This window comes from Falco naumanni, chromosome 2 (assembly GCF_017639655.2).
Source record: "Falco naumanni isolate bFalNau1 chromosome 2, bFalNau1.pat, whole genome shotgun sequence".
Lineage (NCBI taxonomy): Eukaryota > Metazoa > Chordata > Aves > Falconiformes > Falconidae > Falco > Falco naumanni.
Window position 1 is genome coordinate 17,859,446 of NC_054055.1, and position 20,784 is coordinate 17,880,229.

General features: G+C 35.8%; 1 protein-coding gene across 2 annotated transcripts in view; it reads right to left on the reverse strand.

Annotated features, from left to right (window-relative positions):
• TNFRSF19 (TNF receptor superfamily member 19) overlaps positions 1-20,784 on the reverse strand; it is a 60,372-nt gene that overhangs the window by 3,305 nt on the left and 36,283 nt on the right. For both annotated transcript variants that reach the window (XM_040584299.1, XM_040584300.1), the window contains 4 exons: positions 6,147-6,311; positions 4,759-4,884; positions 3,897-3,999; positions 1,298-1,698 (listed from right to left, as the gene is read on the reverse strand). In XM_040584299.1, the coding sequence (XP_040440233.1) occupies positions 1,305-1,698; positions 3,897-3,999; positions 4,759-4,884; positions 6,147-6,311 (788 nt within the window). In that variant the 3' untranslated portion in view covers positions 1,298-1,304. The remainder of the gene's footprint in view (positions 1-1,297; positions 1,699-3,896; positions 4,000-4,758; positions 4,885-6,146; positions 6,312-20,784) is intronic.

Here is a 20,784-nt window from a genome sequence, read left to right on the forward strand (position 1 = left end):
CACCTGATGATACTTGGCATAGACCAAAAGGAAACCATGACAGCTGCTATCTGACATATGGGCAGTCAGTGCCAGACATTGTTACAGACAAAACTATAGATTGTAAAGAATATACTGAGAAAAATACGTGTGACCTAGGTAAGGTTGACACTTTCAGTGACAGCAGTAGACTCGCAAGGTAATATACAAGTTCTATTGAAGTCAATGGCAAAAAAATTCTTGACTTAGCAGTCTGTTTACCTCACTTTCCTCCTCTTGAAAGCATGACCTGAAGAATTAAAGCTTAATTTACAAATTGCACTTACAGAATATGCGTATTTTTTTGTTAAATACTAATTACTTTCTACTTCTTATTTAAGAACAATATAAAAGCAGCATGCAAACCAAATGGAAGAGGATCAAAGAAAAGCAGTTTTGTTTCTGCAGATGACCCAGCATTTTCATAATTACAAACAGCGTAATTTTTTTATTTAAGTTTGCTGGATTATTATTAGTGGCAACTACTTCTGTTCCTGCCTTTGTGTACATGCACAAGAGCCTGTTTCAGATTTGCAGCCACAGCGTGTATAACCTTAAGTAATAACAGTACACATGCCATAATTTGGGATCCTTTCACAGATTAGCTACTTGTTGCTTCAAGTTATTTCCAGTAGTAGGAAGCATAATTTTAAAATTACAGAGCACGGCTAATATTAAAAAAGATATAATGAAGCAGTAGCAGAGTGACTTTTTATGCGGTAAAGATGATTGCTTATCACCTCTTCTCATTTTGACCTCAGAACTGCATTTTCTCTAAGCTTTTATAGATGAAATTATATTTTATAGACAAACTTATGGAATTTATCTGATGACATGGGAATACGAATGGCATGGAAAAGCATTTGAGAGTCTCTCTTCTGTTTCTGCTGCGGCTGTAGTAACTTCACAGAGAAGGCTTTGTAAATATTTTTGGATGAACACTTTCACATCTTTTATGCTTTGTATACAACAACAAAAGACGAGTCCTCAGTTCTTCCTTCATAAACAAAGACTAGACTCACATAATAGTTTGGTCATAAGGCTATTAAGCTTATTTTTCCCCCTGAAATTTAGTAATAAAAAACCCCACCTGATGAAAGCTGAGTGGTGCCTCTGTATTCTGGTTCATATTATCTCAACATTATAGTTTGAGTAATTACAACTTTCAAATTCTGTCAATGATTTAAAAACGTGAACTTTTTACAATTCTATTTTTACCTAGCTAGCTCTACACGCCTTGAGTACTTATTCTCACTCCTTTGTAGTTGTGTTTTTTTACCTCTTTATCAGTCTGTAGAGTCATTTGCTGTTCCATTACGCTTTGTTGTTGGCTGGGTTTCAGCAGCCGCTGAGTTCTGAAGTGATGAAATTTCTATGCATGTTCTGTGTTTGGAGATTTCAAAGGACTTTGCAACATTTCCATCAAGAGACTTAGCTGAAATAAGTACTTCACTTAGTTCCTGGTCATTATCCAACTCAACAGTGGCTGCATTTTCAGTCTCAGGGCTGCAGGATTTTGCAGATCCTCCAGCTAGTTCTGAATACGATTCACAGAAAGAAATGCTGTCACAACAAGCTGAGTTTTGCATAAGGGGCCAAGCATCTGAAATGTCTCCACAGGTAGAGTGTGAAAGGGAACCAAGGAAGGCAGGAATCATTTCTCCAACAGAATCAGAAGCCCTGCAAAAGCATAAAAGACACATGGTTTCAAAAGCATTCCAGAAAATATTATCAGTATTGTAATTACTGTCATCAGTAATTATAGGTATTTCATGAAGATTTAACAGAGCTATATTAAGCTAGTAATCTAGAGGCATCGTGTACAAACAAATTCTTTTGAAAAGGAATACAGTTTGTTTCTCATTGGGAAATGATGAAGAAAGCTCTGGAGAACACTACTAAAGGTAAAGAGGATGCCTAGAGCCCTTCATACTGTGAATGCAAAGGTCTAGAAAATATGAACTACAGTTGAGGTTGTTTATAGTCTAAAGAACAAAAAAATATGATAGAAAAATACTATAGTAGTGTTCAGATACAAAGACTGTTGCAAAGAGGAAGGAATTTATTTGTTCTCAATGCATGCGGTGTGTGTGAAGACAACATAAAACATGATTAATTTGCAGCAAGAAAGATGTTTGGGAAGACTGTGGAATCTCCAGAACTAGGTTTTATCTCCCCCCAAAACAGGCTAGACAAGAATCTAATGGACATAAAAGTAGTACAGTGGGTTCAGACTGGAAGATGGGAATAGACAACAAGATTGCTTGAAACTTCTGTCTGTGATTTCACACTGAACATGCGTTCACTTCAGATTTTTTGTTTTTTTCTGTCTAGCCTTCAAACTATGGGAAGTTTTTCTCCTGTTATATTTCATTTGGAGAGGACATAATATCAAAGGGCAAGGATTTTTAATTCTCATAAGGATTATTTTTATTTTATGGGAAATGGAAGAAGAACATGGAAGTAGAACATGGAAGTAGAACATGGAAGTAGAACATGGAAGTAGAACATGGAAGTAGAAACTCAGTGGTATCTCAAGTGTATTTAAAGTGAAGTACTGACATGCCTGTATCAGACATGACGATACTGACATGTCTGAGAGCACTATACATGCCTACCTCTGTTGAAAGCCCAGTAATGTTTTTTACTATCATATACCAAAACAAGTATTATCAAAACCAAAAAGATATACTAACATGTTTTACTTCCAAAAACTGTCTGCAGATTTATAAAACTGCAAAGGATATATTAAGTCTGACATACAATAACGATTTGTGCGACAAAACTCATTCCACATTAACATTGCCTATAACATATTTAGCCTTATTTCCAAAACCTGATGCTTTAATAGCTTTGATATATACACAAAGCATTTCCATAGATGAGGCCAGAAGTCAGGACACTGCACCACAATTGAAGGAAATATATTATTCTAGCACAGGAAACTGGAGCAAACTACTTTCTACCAAAAGGAACCACAGAATCTTTGATGTCCCCACAGCATGGATATAACATTTCTTTTTAAAGCCTTAACCAAAAGATCCCTCACAAAGTATACAACTCTCATCAGCCTTGGTAGTATACAAGGATAACTCAAGCTTGCTGGTATTTAAACAAGTTGTTACAGAAAATTTAGGTATTTTGTATCTTGTACGTAGGTCACTAAGTCACTCTGCATAAACAACATCTATGAAGAAGCTGCCTCTACATTTTTAGTTACATTTGGCCATAAGAACAAAACAGCTGGAAACCAATTTAAACCTTATATGGAAAACAATTCTAGTTAAAAGAAATAAACACATCCTGTGTTAAAATCTGTAACCAGGAAACTCTGAATGACACCATAAATTTTATATATTTAGCTCATGGCACTGCTGTAGAAATAACTGCTCTACTACTATATTTATATCCAGGTGGTAGGGAGAAAATAATCGTTACAATCTGGCAGAAATTCAGAAATACTAGCTATTTCAAATCTCACAGTCATTACGAGTTCTCAAAAAAGAAAATCTTCACAACACTTCTAAATTGTACCTCAGTCCACCCAGATTCACAGGTTTATGCAGCACCTTGCTAACCCATAGCAGAAGAGGGCATCACCAAAGCATCTAAGGTACCAAGAGTAAGAGGAAGACTATCTGCTTGTGAGAGGTCAGTCACTTCTTCAGAGGAACTGATCTATCAAGTCAGTATTTATTAAGTAATACTTAAAATACATTTTTCACTATAAACCTGGTTTTGCACAAAATGGGTGGATATGGCTACAGTTCATCAAAATCCCTCATTCCATTCCGAACAGCTGTTCTATCTGTATAAGTATTAACTTGACTGCATAAAAAATACTTAATGTTTAATAGACATTTATAAAACTAAGTTACCTTTCATTAAGCGTAGTCTGTGAGTGGAAAGCACAACTGTGGCTGCTGTGTTCCATGCTACAGGTTTCATCACAGCACAGTGATGGAATCAAGTGAACTGGTCCTAAGGAATAAAAATTAATTTAATAATGTTAAAAGCGTTAAAGCTCTGTATGAACTTAGTCTCTGTACTCCTTCAAAGCTTGAGTATTACTTTGCCAGTTACATTACAGTGTATAGACTGACAAAAGAGATTTTACTGCAAAAATTGGGTTCTTTAATGTATTACTTTAAAATCAAGTTACTTACAAAAGCCAAGCCCTTCCTCCAAGAGTAATATAGATGCCAGTCAGGAGTATCTACTTCTAAAATTAATTTGCTTTTCAATTGGATATGTGTGACAGGAAGTACCACATTCTGAGTTAACATATTAGGATGCTATTTAAGCCTGTGCTGTTGTGCTAAATTATGTATTTGTTAATATCAAATGCATCTGTTCTGATATGACTTCACAAAATCTCAATGATTTGAACTGTTCCGACTGTTAATGTCCTTTAGCGTTCATATCATGTTCTTAGATACGGTCTGGTAAATCCTTCACAGTAATTTGAGTCTCAAAGCCAGATGCATTGCTATTTTTATCAGAAAGAAATGAAATTAAAGGAAAAATGCTTTAAATGTCCAAGTGAAGGGTCACTGGAACAAAACCAGGAAAAAAATCATAACCAAACTGCTATTTAGAAATTCTATCTGCTTATTAAGAAATTAGCCCAAGACAAAGAGTAGTTTCACAATGTTAGCTCTGTAGTTAAAATGTCACAACTCAAGTGTTAGATAAATGTTCATCATGCCATAAAGTCACCTTTTAGTAGACCAAACATACCACATGTCTGTGATGTTCTTCTCTGGCACTGGCAACATGCTCTGTGGTCATATTCATTTAGCCGTGGTCTATCAAAACATGACAATTCAGAGCCATTGTAGTGAATGTCTTGTGATCTCAGAGACCCTTTGGACAAAATGAATAAAAATATATATTAGTAAATGATACCTTTTTTCCTGTTCATAGCCTCCTGTCTTCACAGAACGCTTGACTGTCACACTACGCAATATTTCCACACATTTTCCGACTGAAAGATCTGAGGTTTCACATAATGCGCACAGATTTTGCAAAGAACCCTAGAACAGCTGGTTCAACTACAGCCTCTTCTAGGAAGCATCTTCTAATCCGCTCTTATTTTGATGATTTGAGAATGTAGCGTATTCACTGTTATCTTTTCTCAGTGTTTAACAATTCTCAGTGATTCCCATACAAAATTTTCCACATTCAGCTTCCAGCCACAGGGAATTTGTTTACGTTATCTTCAAGAGCTTTATATTAACAGCAGACTTCCTTTAATCTGTATAATTGTAGGCCAAGGCAAACGAGTTACTAAACTTCACTAACTCAAGTTTGAATTCACTATGTCTGAATTTCTCAAAACTTACGTTGTAAAGCATCTTCTAGGTTAGGAACAATTCTTACAAAGCCTCTCATCTTTTTTTTTTTTTTTTTTTTTTGCTTGTGCTGTAAGCAGTAATAACATGAACTCTTTCTAGATATTACTCTTCTTTGACATCCAGGATTCATTAGAAGCTATAAAAATACGTTAATACAATGCTTAAAAATTATAAATGGGAACTAGAATGCTTTTGACTTTTCTCTTTCTTAATTTAAATGAAAAGGCAGAAAAATTATTATTATGCACAAACTGAATTACATGGATAAGCTGTTACGGATTTTTAAAATCTAACTGGCTTAGGCATTTAATTTATCTTGAATACGCCCATAAAACCAAAATTGTTAATGACAAATCTGCTATCTACACTGGCCACATCTTGATGAGCTAATCTGTGTTTCACAATAGCGTGTGATGCACAGATCCTCCAAGCTGGTATTTCCACATCGGCATTGCAACTCTATAATGGCGCCCCATCTTGGATTCCGGATGGTCCAAATATGTCCGTATAGCATCTAACAGAGTATGGCACAGAATTAATGCAGCTGGGCTATTTCTGGACAGCTGCACAGTGTTTCCTCAGTAGAAGCTGGAGTACCTACACTGAGCTGACAAACTTGTATGGACTCTTGGGCTTCTGCTAGCTTGTTCATCTTAATGCTAAACCCACTTGAATGCCGGAGACATTTCATTTATTTACCTACAGAGAGATCTGGCAAACTAATACTGGTATATAAATAGCACAAAGGAACAGTAATAACTGGAAACTCACAGCTTGGTTTCTTCTCCATAAACTGCCTCTTACAATAGATAACGCAAAGAATAAGGAGAGCTAAGAGCACTGTTGCAAGTGCACTGCATATAACAGCTGCTAGAGCAGTGTCTCGAGGACTGGAAGCAGTTGAAGGGATCTTCACAAGATTTACTTTGGTGGTACCTGAAATATAATTAAATAATAATTAGTTAAGGCAAACTGTACAAATTTCATAAATATAGTCATGTAAATGAAAGTCTGGGAAACAGAAGAGGTTTGTAGCATAGAAAAAAAGATGTTCCATCTGCTAAAGTATAAATATTAGTTGCACACATGAACAGCTATGATTATCAGCAAACACATTTATGAAAAAAATCCTTAAAAAATACAATGCAAAATGAATGATAATGAGCGGTGATGCACACAAACGCATTCCGACTGTCCATGAGAATGGAATGAGGTCTTCACCACGGAACCAAAGATCTCTCAATTTTTAATGTCGGATGATTTTAATATGGAGAAAATTTCCTCGTGTACAGTTGACAGAGCTATCCACCAGAGGGAGTCACAAATACCTAACTTCCCTTAATAAGGAAAAACTCAGAACTGAGACACCCACAGAAGTTCCAACCCTAGCTAAGGTATCATTTTTCTTGGTTGTGTATACAATAACACCATGGTCATTTCCAAGATCAAACCCAGGATTTCAACTGTGCTTTGTTTTATTCAGTGATGTTTTCAAAATACAGGTAATACCTCTAGTAAAAGTCAACAGATTGACTTCATACCTGTATTAGTAAAGACTTAAACAATGTTTCCAGCTTTGAATAAACACTGACACTTTTAGGTGGAAAGTGAAAACGATTTTTAAAGTATCAAAATTTAACTACAACTACTGAAACTATCTTAAATTACAAATGGTCTTTTCAAATCAAATTCTTTTTAAGAACTTATGAATTTTGATAGCTCATCTATTTCAATCTACTTGGAAGTCCACATCAATATTATTTTATGAGAAAAAGGAACAAACATTGAGTATTCCTCTGACAGCAAAATTTTAAAACCCACAAACCATATTTTATTAACTTATAAAAATAAGTTAAATGTGCCTATCTAACCCAGAAAATATTTGGTTAAAATCTAAAGACTGTAATTTCCTAAGAAATGGTCCACGCAGTCATAAGTTTAAATTGGGAGATAAATGTCTGACAGAGTATATTAAAATCACTAATCAAATTGTACATACACACAATTGTTTGATACCTTAACTCCAATATAATAGCAGGAAAGAACTTACTAGCTTAGTGCAATCAATGGAATTTATTAACCAGGAATAAATTTCTGAAATAATTACGGTATTTCCTCTACACACATCAAACGTAGGCACCAAAGTGTTTACAATACCATATTGCTTTGTTATAATGTCCAGACTGCCAAAAAGCTAGGTATTTTGAAAATAAACTTCATTCCATCCAGTTCTAAGTCTTTGGACCACTTAACACCAAAGAAAATATTAACTTCTAAGAAATAAAGAATCCAAAACTAAAAAATGTTGGACACACAACATTAAACAGTTTATGTGTATTATAGTATCATGTAGTTGCTGGTAAGTGGAGAGGTCAGATCATGGCTGTTATCCAGAAGAAAGAATGTTTAGTTATTAATTTCCTGATTTCAACGTGAAGAGAAACAAGTGTTACTGCATTTACATCTACTTGAGTATTTCCATTTACCTTTTGATTTGTACTATTACATTCCACCATCACATCAAAAGTGTGAAGAGCAAATTTATAGCAAACCTTTTTACATCCTTTTAACTTGCCAAACTGGACAGTGGAGCTACTGGGGAGAGTCCAATGAAGGGCCACAAAAATGACTGAGGAACTGAAGCCTCTTTCCTACGAGGGAAGGCTGAGAGAGCTGGGACTGCTCAGCCTGGAGAAGAGAAGGCTCGGGGAAATCTCATCAATGTGTAAAAATCCTTGAGGGGAGTGTGCAAAGAGGACAGAGCCAGGCTCTTCTCAGTGGACCAGAGGCAATGGGCACAAACAGAAACACAGGAGGTTCCCTCCGAACATCAGGGAACACTTTTAACTGTGAGGGTCACTAAGCACTGGCATAAATTGACCAGAGCCATCACGCAGTCTCCATCCTTAGAGAAGCTTAGAAACCATCTGGACATGGCCCTGGGAAACCAGCTCTAGGTGAGCCTGCTTGAGCAAAGGAGTTGAACCAGATGATCTCCATAAGTGCCTTCTTACCTCAACCATTCTCTGAGTTACTAAAATACAGCAGACCTCAAAGCTCAAGTCAATGAAGAGACTGAAGTCTCCTACATGAACTAGAAATACATTCTGAAACTGTCCTTGTGGTGAAATGTTATCATTTTCATTATCATAGCAGACAGTCTATCTATTATTTTTGTTTCAAGTAACAGACTAAAATTGCAATTCAGGGTCTTGGGTACTTTTAAAGAGTTGCTACCTGTCCTTCTCTATGTTCCTTTGTAGTTCTTATTACTCACAGAGCTAATCTCTATGACCTCTTTCCCAGATCTTCACTGTTACTTAAAAGAAAAAGCAACCAGTGTCATAATCTTTTGACTGTAACTGAATGCTCTTGGCCGGAATATTGCAATATTTCACAGAGAAAACCTTTCATTCAGCTTCCAGGATTCTTGCAGCTGTAGTTTTAAGCTTATACTTTTAACAGACTGTGGAAATTTCTGCATGGTATGTGAAGTTCCAGGACATAATTCTGGGAGAAGCAGTAAACCTGTATTTTAAAAAAAGCCGTCTATACAGCAACACGTGCTTCGCTTTGGCATGAAAATCAAGTACTGTGCTTTGATATCAGGTTTTCGATTTAACTCAATTGCCTGATCTAGTCTTTAGAAGGTTAAAGACAGCCTGCACAAGTATTTAAAAACAAGACAATAAAAAGCTGATCAGGACATCTTCAAATATTTTTCATATCAATATACTTACTTGTATAAGTGTACCTACCTAGAAGCATTAAAGAGTTAGGCCTTCAAAGAATCATAGAATTGTTCAGACTGGAAAAGACCTTTACAATCAAGTCCATAATTATAAAAAAAGAATTATTGATTTTGAAAGCAAAATTAGAACAAAAGCACTGGAGGTGCAGCTCCTCTATTTTTGCCTCTCTTCATTTGCTCACAAAAATGTACCTACTTTCAAGTATAATTACACATTACATATTCTGGGAAATTATAAATTATATGTATTTATTTAATGCCCATCAGCAATAGCCAAACTGGAAATACAGTGATTTTATTTTAAACAGGGATGGCAAAAGTTTAAATTTATTTTAGCCATCTAGTTATTTAAGATTTATTTTATTTGGTGTTTTTATATATATATATATAATTTTTTTAATAGAGAAAGCCATTTTCAATTCCTGAGAATGCCTACCACTCCTCTTCACCTTCAAAGAACTTTTTGGAATAGCTACTGTGAGCAGTCCATTGTAGTGTAGCTCTAATTATAACGATAGCGATCTTCCCTGCAGAGCCCAACATTTCAGAAGTGGATTGCTATTGTAGAAGTAGCCGTTGGGCATTGCTGAACTCTGCTTTTAGTGTTACTCAAGATATGTATGCATTTTCATAAACTCTCCCTTTCTTTTCAGGCTTACAGACTTAATGGTCCCATTTCAGTAAAGCAAGGAGGTGCACTTTAAACTTCAAACTTGTACTTACATTTATTAAATGATTACATGATTTAATTTAAATATGGAATTAAACACTGTGAATTGGACATGGTACATTAAGAAAGGACGGAGGAGGTGCACCCTTTTATGATTCTTGAAAGCATATGCATATTATGCATCACAAAAATAAAAGAAAAAGTGTATTTTATTTAAGAAACAGATTTCCTTTTCTAAGTCTCAGTTCCAAGATATTCTGGAAATGTGCTAGGACTAAAGAAAAATTACCAAAATACCAAGATGCCTCCTGGATAATTTTGATCGGTAAGCCTAAATACACATTCTTCGCTTAATTAACCAATAGTACATCGTAATACCATTATATGCAAAGGTGTGGTTGTTAAAATCAACTGAAGTTTCTGTTAATCCAAGATGGTTAAATAGCAGTAACTCAGCTAAATATGGAACATATGAAGCCCAGCTGTATCTATAACTTCTGCCAATAAACAGCATAGTTGGATTTTTGGCCTATTATGCCAAACAATCAGAGACAGGTAACATGTAAAAAGACTTCTTCTATCACTTGTTTCATGTTTATTTTCTCAGATATTTTTTTTTTCGGAACCACGATTAGTAACAGTTACTACTGGAATCAGCATGCCTAAAAGAAAACTTTCTGTGGCAGATTAACTATGTGAAAACAGAACTTGCAAAATGTTACGTTTCTTACATGGATATAATAAGTAATAATATAATAATAAAATAACAATTACCAAAGTTGAGGAGGCTAAAATGTGCAATATTATGTTTGGGTTTTCTTTCTTACCATGGCAAGTAAGTCCATGCTAAACCAAAGAAGGTCTACTCAGTAAAACAAAGCTCATCAAAACATCAACAAGGATAGCGGTACCATAGTAACATTGGATAGAGTGCCATCTTTTACAATCAGGATTGAAAATAGGACACAAAGGCAAAATGAAATGTTGTTAATTCCTGAAATATAGATATTTCTGGTCAAGAGAAGGGAAAGGAGCATTTGCCAATTATAAAAAGTGTTTGCCCATTATCTTTACATTGATTGGCCCAAGTCAATGGTATCAGCCTTAATTTGACAAGCATTAAAGGCTCAGACATACCCTCAAGTCACAATAATTTAACAAGTTACTGCCTGTCAGCTAAACTGCAGTGGCCATCTGTATGTGCGCTCTTGATCCATGAAAAATTCAAGGCAACGTGACTCGTCTTGAAACTCGTTCATTTTGAAAAAGTTTAAAAGATGTTTATGTTCCTCTTAAAAAAAAGGGCAGTACCTCTACCTAGTCCAAAATAAGCAAAAGAAACGTATTATGTATACACATGATGTGTGTATATATAATTCAGGTATCTATAAAAAATACATGTGTAATACTACTGAGCATTAACGTCAACGGAAAGTAAGTTGTCTTGAGTCTACTTCTGAGTCTTTACAAAGCAGCAGATTGCCTCCTTTCAAGGAGGAGGTAAGAAACTTTATTAAATATTACTGCTGGAGACTGTGGTAAACACTGGAGAGGGAGAGTCTCCCAACATCTGTTAAAGGACAGCCATTTGCGTGCATGGCCTACACCCAAAAGTTCATCATGTCAAACCACATTTTTCAAATGTACTCCAAGTGCTGACTTTAAAGCCTTTAGTTTCCAAGTTAGTGCCCTACAACTTCTTTGTTGTATTTTGCTGGTTTTGTTATTTTTTTAATAAATGTACCAAAAAGCCCTAGGGGAGAAAATGACTATTCAAGTATTTATCCATTGTTTGGAAATCCTGAGAAATGTGCTTATAAATTAAAATCTTTGGAATTTAATTTGTTCATTTCCAAGACCATTTATCTTGCACTGAGTATTTTCACAAACTCCCAACTGCTGACAGCCTTTTATGTTTAAAATGGTGAAACGATTACACCACGTATATGAATTTAAAACATATATGAACTCCATAGTACTGGACACACCCCACTACGTCTGTAGGGCATACTCAACCCCTGTAAGATGCTTTTCTTCTTGTAATTAAGGGATGTTAATTCTTGGTACTACCATGGTCATCTAAATTGAACTGATATATGGGCACAAAAGCAATGTTGTTTCATACACAAAACTTTCACCTTTGAGAAGTGGCCATTAAAAATACTACTACAGGAGAATAAAGCCACAGATCACTGGTGCCCTCATCAAATAACCTGAAAAAAAAAAAAAAATGGGAGGAAGTGAGATAATATCTGTGTCACTGCTGAACTACATATTCTCCCTGCTCTCCGCATCACGTGCTCCCCCCCCCCCGACATAACTAGTTATCAATGTGAAAAGACAGCAAGCACGCCTCTCCTCGGTAGATTGGAAATACCTAGTATCATCTGTTGGCACAAAGTATATATTGTTGTTAATGTAACTGTGGTGGTGTCAGCAACTACCTTTCTGACTTTTGCTTCTAGCAGCTCACTACACACTTCTGACAGTTGTGGTGCCTGATACCTATTTGGCAGAAAATGCAATTTCTTTCTCAGGTGTTTTTCATGTATTAGATCAGTATCACATAAAGTTTGTGTCAGAATATATGAGATTGCTAGATAGAGCAGAAAACCCATTTCCATACTTCACTTGTAACCTGTACTTTAAACCAAATTCTTTCCTACACGTTTTGTGAAGAACACAGTATTTTATGATATTCCCTTGTTCAAATCCAACTACAGAATGCATCCATCTCACCCAGGCTATGAAAGTTGCTTTGTCTTTTCAACAGAAGATTGAAGGAGAAAGTAGTTCTTTTGTATTCATATCTGCAGTTTTATTCCATCTTTAGGACTACTTAATTACAGAATAAAACCAACCTGGTGCAGTATTTGAGTCAATTAAGTCTGTTTATGACAGTTACTGCTTGTATACATACTCTATCACTCTCAGTTCCAAAACACTTACACAAGGCATTACCCACAGGAGCAGCAGAAGAGTCTGTATTGCCTAAATGCACACCGTTTTCAAGTGGGTAACTACTGCCATTACCTGTTTTCTAAAGAAGAAGTCCACATAGCTTTTAGAATCTAACTATACATTCACTAGTTAAATAACAAAGGCATGTATGTAAATGTAAGAACAAGCATGTCTAAAGGTTGTTTCTTTAGCCAACAGAAAGTAACTCACTCTCATTAACCAAAAGTGTAACTGAACATCGTGAAACCCATGTATACTGGTTACAGATCTGTTCAGAAAGGTTCAAACAAGAACTTACAGTCGCTGTGTGATGAGCTCGTAGATTGATGCATGGATTGAAACATGACAGCGTGAACAGATCCATGCTGTAACCATGGCTGAGGACTGGCAGGATAGCTATAACACTTTTTGCCCTCACTTGGGCAGGGAACATACACACTCTTGAAGTTACGCACTGCTGTTCAAGTGCAATTGCCACATACATCCACAACCACTGAAACTGGTAAGGTACTACATATATGTATTTCTATAAATCCCAGTAAAGTAAGAAGTGAATTGTAAATCTATTATACAAGAGTTTTCGCCTCCCTCTGATTCAATGATAAGTAATTTCTTACACTTCACTGTCTACCCCAGTTATTTCCTTCTTTGTCCTTGTTCAGCTGTGGTAAAATCCAGGGAGCAGAACAAAAGCTTGCATGACAATTGCAAGCCTGTATCTCTAAAATTGTTATTACAAACTTTGATAAACATCATTAATAGTCTATGCAGTACAGTTTCAAGAGCTATGTTATTTTTCTTGCTTTAATATGTTTTGTAAAGACAGTAACAGTACTCAGCTACTTCATTTCTGCCTGCAGACTGGATACCTGTTTTGTCATCAGAATCACAGGGTATATTGGGATAATTTTCAGTCACAAAGTTTTTATAGCTTTAGACAACAGGGACTGTACATTCAAATAAAGAATTATATAAACGAGTGATATGGTACAAAACCTACTATATTTGAGTATCAAATTATGTGCAGGGTCATTGCTTATTTTGCTTAAAAAGGAAGTTTTTGACTTGGCCCAATAATCTAAGTTCAGAGATCTAGATGTTCCAGCAGTGACAGAAATTTCAATAAAATTTTAGTACCTTTCCCCTGTTGCCTCCTGGCCTACAATTAAAATACAAAATAAAGCAGCAAGGAAAATGAAATCCTGATGGTTAGAGACATCTCTCCACTTTTCAAAAATCTCTGTCACATACTAACATTTTTATTACTGACTATGCAAGAAGATAAATGTTAAGGAAATTCTTCCAGCTATTAAAAATCCCATGCAAAATGAGCCTACTTCTAAGATGTGACAAATAAGAAATCAGTACTGAAAGAGATCTGGAAATACATGTATGGGTGCACCTGCATTCAATACTGGAAGAATTTATTACATTGAATTTTAAAAAGGTTATTTCTCAATTGAGAGAATGTATGCAAAATGAAATACAGAAGTCCCACAACTCCCAGATAAGCTTTTGAATAATCTAAAAATCAATGCAAATCTAAAACTGATGCCACTGTATTTTGGTATCCATTCTGAAGAGTGACAAAGGACCTGATCTTTTGGCACAGGTCTTAAGTATGTAATAGTTAAGCCCTAAAATCTGTAATTTTAAAATCCACGGTCTCTATCTGTGAAACCTGTATTAGATCACATACTTCCTATCCAGTGCAAAGTTAAACACAGAATACAACCTGAAGGATCTGTCACACTGAGTAACATGGTACCTAAAGTCACCATGCTCAGAATACAGATGTAGAAACGTGGAGAAGGACACTAAAACTTTATTCTTCCCATAAATTACTCAGAGTGGCAGAGAGGGGCTTCCACCTTCTCTTAAAACTCTCCTGAGAAAAAAGAATATCTGGGGTCTTATTTTAAAATTAAATCGAGGGGGGAGAAATCACTGAGCACGGCTTGTAACATCTTTCAGATGCAACTCTTGAACAGTGAAGTTTCTGCCTTCTGTAAAAGCTTAAGAGCCCTCTGGTGAGAAGCAGGAGACACAGGTTCAATTGCCTTCTCTACCACTTCCATGGAGATTTGTTTCAGCCACTAGGCTATAAACTGAGCTTGGTAAAAGCTTACTTCTCTCCAATTGAATATGCTCAGTTGTAAAGCTTCAGCAGAAGTAATAAGGACCCCTCTCTTTGCATAGCCAACAGTCACGTGAAATGTAGAATGCAACAGAATTAAATAAACTATACTTAGGCTTGCCCACCACTTTTTTCCTGGTTATAATTATGTTAAAATATCACTAATTTAGGTTAAATTCTCCAGGCAAGTCAGCTACTTCTGAATGCCGCGTGGCTGTCGGTTTGGGGAGTGGGTGGGTGGGTGGGGTTGGTTTTTTGTTTTTTAAAATATAACTGTTAGCCATCTCCACACATTAGGGGGAAATATGTCTGTACTGTGGAAAACACAGAGTACATTTATATAATTAAGACTGTTTCATAATACACACAACTGGTCTGAATTATGGTTCTGAATTAAGGTGGAAGAGCTGCATAACCAATCCTACTAGTATTTTTTCATGTTTAACTTTGCAACCTCAGCATCTTTGAAGAAACACTTTTTTGGTAAATAATCTGAAATGCATGGGATTGAACATAAATTTTCATAATTTTATAACATACAGCCTTAACACCTTTAGAAGCTGTACATTCACCGCCAGCTTATTATCATACTGCAAGTATTAAAGTCAATGTCATGAATTACTGTAGACAAAGTTTCCTACTGTGCAACTGTAAGCATGCACATGCAGACTACAGTACAGACGAAAAAGCTTTGAAGTCAGAAATAATAATAGCTTATAAAAAGAAGTTTTTAATTTACAACTTAAAGTTTTGGGGATAAAGTCAAGTCATACAGAACAAAAGGGTGCTGTGTACAAGGTCCTTGTTTTGTTACGTGACTTAATTTGAAACACAGCATCTTCCCTCTTTAACGGAAATCAGTGGGCGTTAGTTGTGGAATACAGAAGATGCTCTGAAAAGTTATCTTTGAAAAGGCAGGCTCTGCTGGAGAGATTCATTTGACCAGAAGAAACATCTGCTTCTGAGGGAGTCACCTGAACCTCCACTGCACGGGGGGTGGGGAGAAAGGCTCTTTTAGGGTCCAATTGAACAGATTTGTTTTAAATACCTCCCTTGATCATTCCTCTTCACTGAATCTAGAGTGAGCCTAAGGTCACCAGCTTACAGAGGTGGCCATCATAGATATCCACAGTCAAGAGGCAGGCATCCTACTCTGGGTTTGTCATGTAAGGATGCACAGTTTTGAGCACCTTTGACTGTTTTGACTTCAATTTCTCTGTTACAGTTCATTAAATTTATAACAGACACTATACATTTTACACCACTTCTATTGTAAAGACAGAAGTCAAAAACAACTGCAAAATTTCTAACAACTGTTTTACAGTGGTAGAACCACAAAAAAGCCCAGCGGTAATCAGTAACTCATATTCTCCATGGAATATAAAATAGCGTGTAGCAAGTAAGGCCAGACATGGAATTACAGGTTTTGCCTATCCTGTGCTTTAAACCAATAAAGGCCCAGCAGGGAATAACGCATGCAACAATGTAAATAAAACCTGTACCAGAGCGACTATATACAAAGGAATCTAATTATGGTTACAGGCCTCAATTCTGGCACATTCTAACTTTGGAAGTTTTCCCAGAATGGAAGCTTTGGTTTGTAAGAAACATTTCATCAAAGAATAAGAAAATTATTTTTATTTTTTTTTTAATTTTTAACTTATTTAGCAGGAGTGAAAAAAAAATAAGCTACACTCTAAAAAATTCAATTTTCCTCCTTGAAATTAAAAAAAGGCAAGAGGAAAATCAGGTTTTAGGTAAGAGGAAGACAGATACAATCATTCAATGTTGAATTTGCAGTTTTCATCTAATGCGGTATTGGCATCTAGATAAAACTAACTTTAGAAGTCTGAAGGTCTAAAGACAAAGTGAGAGCTACTCACCTTAGGCTCTTTCTACAACAGAGCCAGAAATAGAAGTCTCCAGAGAAGTAATTAATCTGAGATGGCTTGAAAGACTGCTTAGTATTAGTCATTGAAGCTTACCTTATCTGGCTTGCCTGAACTCTTGAGGTACCTAATTCTCTCCACTGATTATCAGTGGGAGTTTGGGCTGACAGCTTCAGTGTTAAGCAGTAACTTTTATATGCCTAAATTAGGGTGCATTAACTCCAGCCTCCATTTCCACATGTGGATATGGTAACTATAAATTACATTCAGTAGTATGCACATACAATTATACTACTGGACTTCAATGATAATAAAATTGTTGGATACAAACCTTTATTTAAGAAAGCTGCAACAAAGAGCTAATCTTTTTAAGAAACAGTCACAGCCTCAAAGGCACATGTCACTGCCCCAAAAAACACTTGAGATCACTCTATGATCTTTGTAAAAGAGGAGGTTGGCAGTGCACTGCTTTAGCACAAGTGAACCAGTAAGAGTGAGAATGCGTGAGGCCAATCACACAAAAAATTAAAGGTGAGTGAAGCAGAGTACAACTGGAATGATACAAGTGATTATTAGCAACATTAGATCCTTCTATTAGGTTGTTCCCAGCTCATGAGGCATTTGTTTATAATGAGAAATTACAAGGCTCTCTGTGCACAACTCCTGTTTTAAAGCTATCACATCTTACCCTATTTCAGTACATTCCAGTTCTCCAGGTAATTCCAGTCCTCTGGAGTGATATTTCAGTGTTCTTTTGCTTGACAATGATTTTCTTAATAGAAAGTTGGTAATATGGAAATTTTCAGCCTAGATGGATTCCGTTTTCTACTGTATTTTTTTTTAAAAAACAAGAAATGTAAGAGAAACACAGCCTAAGTATTTTGTAGCCGAGCAACATAGCCAACAGTATCTACCAGCACAAAGTAGAATAAAAACCCCCAACCCACTACTTTATATTTGTTTAGCAGTATTTTATTACTCACATCAGTCACAACTTTGACTCTGTACCCAAAAGCCATAGCACTCAGCATGTGTTTATACCTTAGGCACCAAAACTCACTACTGTTGAAGTGGCGCTAATGCAACCATTCTCAGAATTGGCTGGGTGATTATGAGAGATAAATTTAAACTAGTAGTTTCAGTTTGAACACAGCTTAAAAGCATGTTACTAAATCCATACATTTAAAATAGTCCAACACTTCTCTAGTTAGAAGAGGTGTAAAAACAAAAATCTGAAAAAGATCACTGAAAACCTGTAAATACTGCTTATTTTTTCGGATTACCCCTAAACACAATACAGTTAAAATTAACTGAAAAAAAGTTTTGCAGCTTTACTGCAACTTATGCAATACTGGAATAACTTTGATCAACTTAATGGCCAAGTTAAATAACAACCTTGCAAACCCACTCCATACAATGAACAGATAATTGCTCATAGTCACTGCAAGATTGGGCTAAAGGGCTAACCACATTAGTAAGTACGCATAAGAAAAAAACCATAGGAAATAGTACTTATTCAGTACAGGTCAACGATTAGCCCCTTCTCTAACTCAGGAATTTCAAGTTCACTTTAATCTAGTGTAATTGAGCTAACCAGCTCTTACATTAAAAAGTAATGATTAAGTTAAATTTCTTGCAGACATTCTGTACCTAAAACAAACATGCAGTATGCCTCTGGCAAAGAAGGATACTAATTATAGGATTGACTCATAAGATGAAAGGTTGCACAAGTTACTACTAGAAACAAAATTATGGTAAACTGGTTTGAAAAAACATATTGAAATTCTCATACTCCACAGTTAAGATGAGAATTTAATTTTCTAACTGAACTTAACAGTGTCAAGAAACAAAACTAAATATGTTTGCAAACTGCTTGTTCATATTTTAGGTGAAGAAATGTCATCATTCTATGCACTAAGGAATTTTTTAACCTAGTAAGTGAGCTCTCTACAGTGACTTTTTAATACACAAAAACGTGAAAACTAAGTATTTTGGTCACTTCTCAGCTTTATTTTGTTATATAAAACATGCTCTTAAAATGGGTGTTTAAGGATTCATTATCAGACAATGAATCCCTAACTTCACTCTTAATGCAACAATTCACTCCCCGATTTAAAAGGAATCATTAAAGAAACAGATCACCAAGGCTCCAGACATCTGTGGGGAAGGATATGCAAGTTCAAAAGTAGTTTTGTATTTCAAACTGAAGCTTTCACTGGGATTAGCAGACAGAGTTGCCAGTTGTGAGTTAGAACAAAGATCCATAATCTGCCCTATATGTTACCACATACTGATTTGATGTAACGTTCTGAATGCCAGATGGGCACCACTTATGTAAACTCCTACTAACAGCTGCATAAGCTTGTGATGTGAATTCATGGAATAAATGAAACCTGATTAAATTTATTTTAAAATCACAAGCTGACATTTCCATTTTCATTTCAAGCTATACATTTTCCATCATAATGTAGCAAGCAATGAGGAATGTATTTTCAAGGAGATTTACATTGGAATACCGTCTTCTCTCTGAAATACATTAATACATGCTTTAGTAGGTAAAAATGGATTACACATAATTAGTGCAAATCTCATGCTGAAGCTAGAAAGCCAATGCCTTTCAGTGCAATTCAGCATGGTCAAATATCACCTCAACTTCATACCATCTACTTAAAACATAACTAGTTTAAGATCATACATATTTTACATATTACATTTTCAGAGATTATAAACAAATAGTGTTGAAAAACAACATTTCCATTCCTAATTTATTCTATGTATGATGGAAGCCATTTATATTACATCTGCTCACTCTAAAAATCATTTAATATTTATATTGCTAACAGCTAAGTAGGGACTGCCAATTCTAATCTTCTAGATTTTATATTAGAGTAGATGATTTTTTAAAGTTTCAAACTTCCAGTATTCAAATTTTCCTGTTCCACTCCCCCCATCATAATAAATGAGCACTTTCAAGAGGTCCAGAAATTGGCATTTGTTTTACTCTGCTGTTGACAAACGTGGTAGGAGCTTATGCTACAACCTTCTCAGTAAGTGCACTAATGTAGCTACCTGTTCACTATCAGATCACTTGTTTTCATAATATCAGAAAATTCCTTGTCTAAGGTCTCTGTTACTCTATCAGTATGGATAGAAATTAGTCATCAGGGTCAAAAGGATTTTAAAGGGTAAATAATTGACAACAGCATTATATATACTGTGTTCACTCAGGAAACTAAACTGAAGATGACACAATTCTCATCTTACCATGTATCTTAAGAGGTTTGCAATAACACTTAAATTTACAATTCTGAAATTATTTTTAGCAGCCAAAAACGACCACTGTGACACCTATGGGCCACTGGCTACACTCAACATGCTTCAAATATGCAGTAGTTAAAAACAATTAAAGACAAATTCTCTGTTCTCAGAAACCTAGCCTTCAGTATTCAGGAAGGAAGAAGGAATTTCCCCCCCAAAGAATTCTAAGCTGTCAGGAAGGAAAGCTCTTTCACAGAACCAGAGACTAATACAATGCAGGCATTAAAGAAATGATCCACAGGCTCCATGATACTCAACAAACACTCTGATAGGTGTTCAGACAACAAATCCAACTCAGCTCAATCCAGATAAATCTAGAACTTAAATGGTAGGGATGCAGAATGACAGGAAATGTTTGTCAGCAAGAAAGCACTTTGTATCAATAGCCTCTTACAGTCACAGGAATGTCTATGAAGGTCAATCAGCACAAAGGTGGGACACAAGCCCACCAACTGTGGAAGAGGAAACCTTATGGCAGCATCTCAACTGCATTACATCACAACCTTGCACAAAGAAACAGCCAGGAAAGAACCAGAAAGGGTTGTTTTCATTTGGTATTTTTGCTCTGCTGCAAAAGCTAAAGCATTCCTTCATTTGTCAGCTAGCTACTGAAGTAGCGATCTTCCTGAGTCAGAAGACAACAGAGAGGCAGTAAACTATGAATGCTCAAAAAGTACAAATGT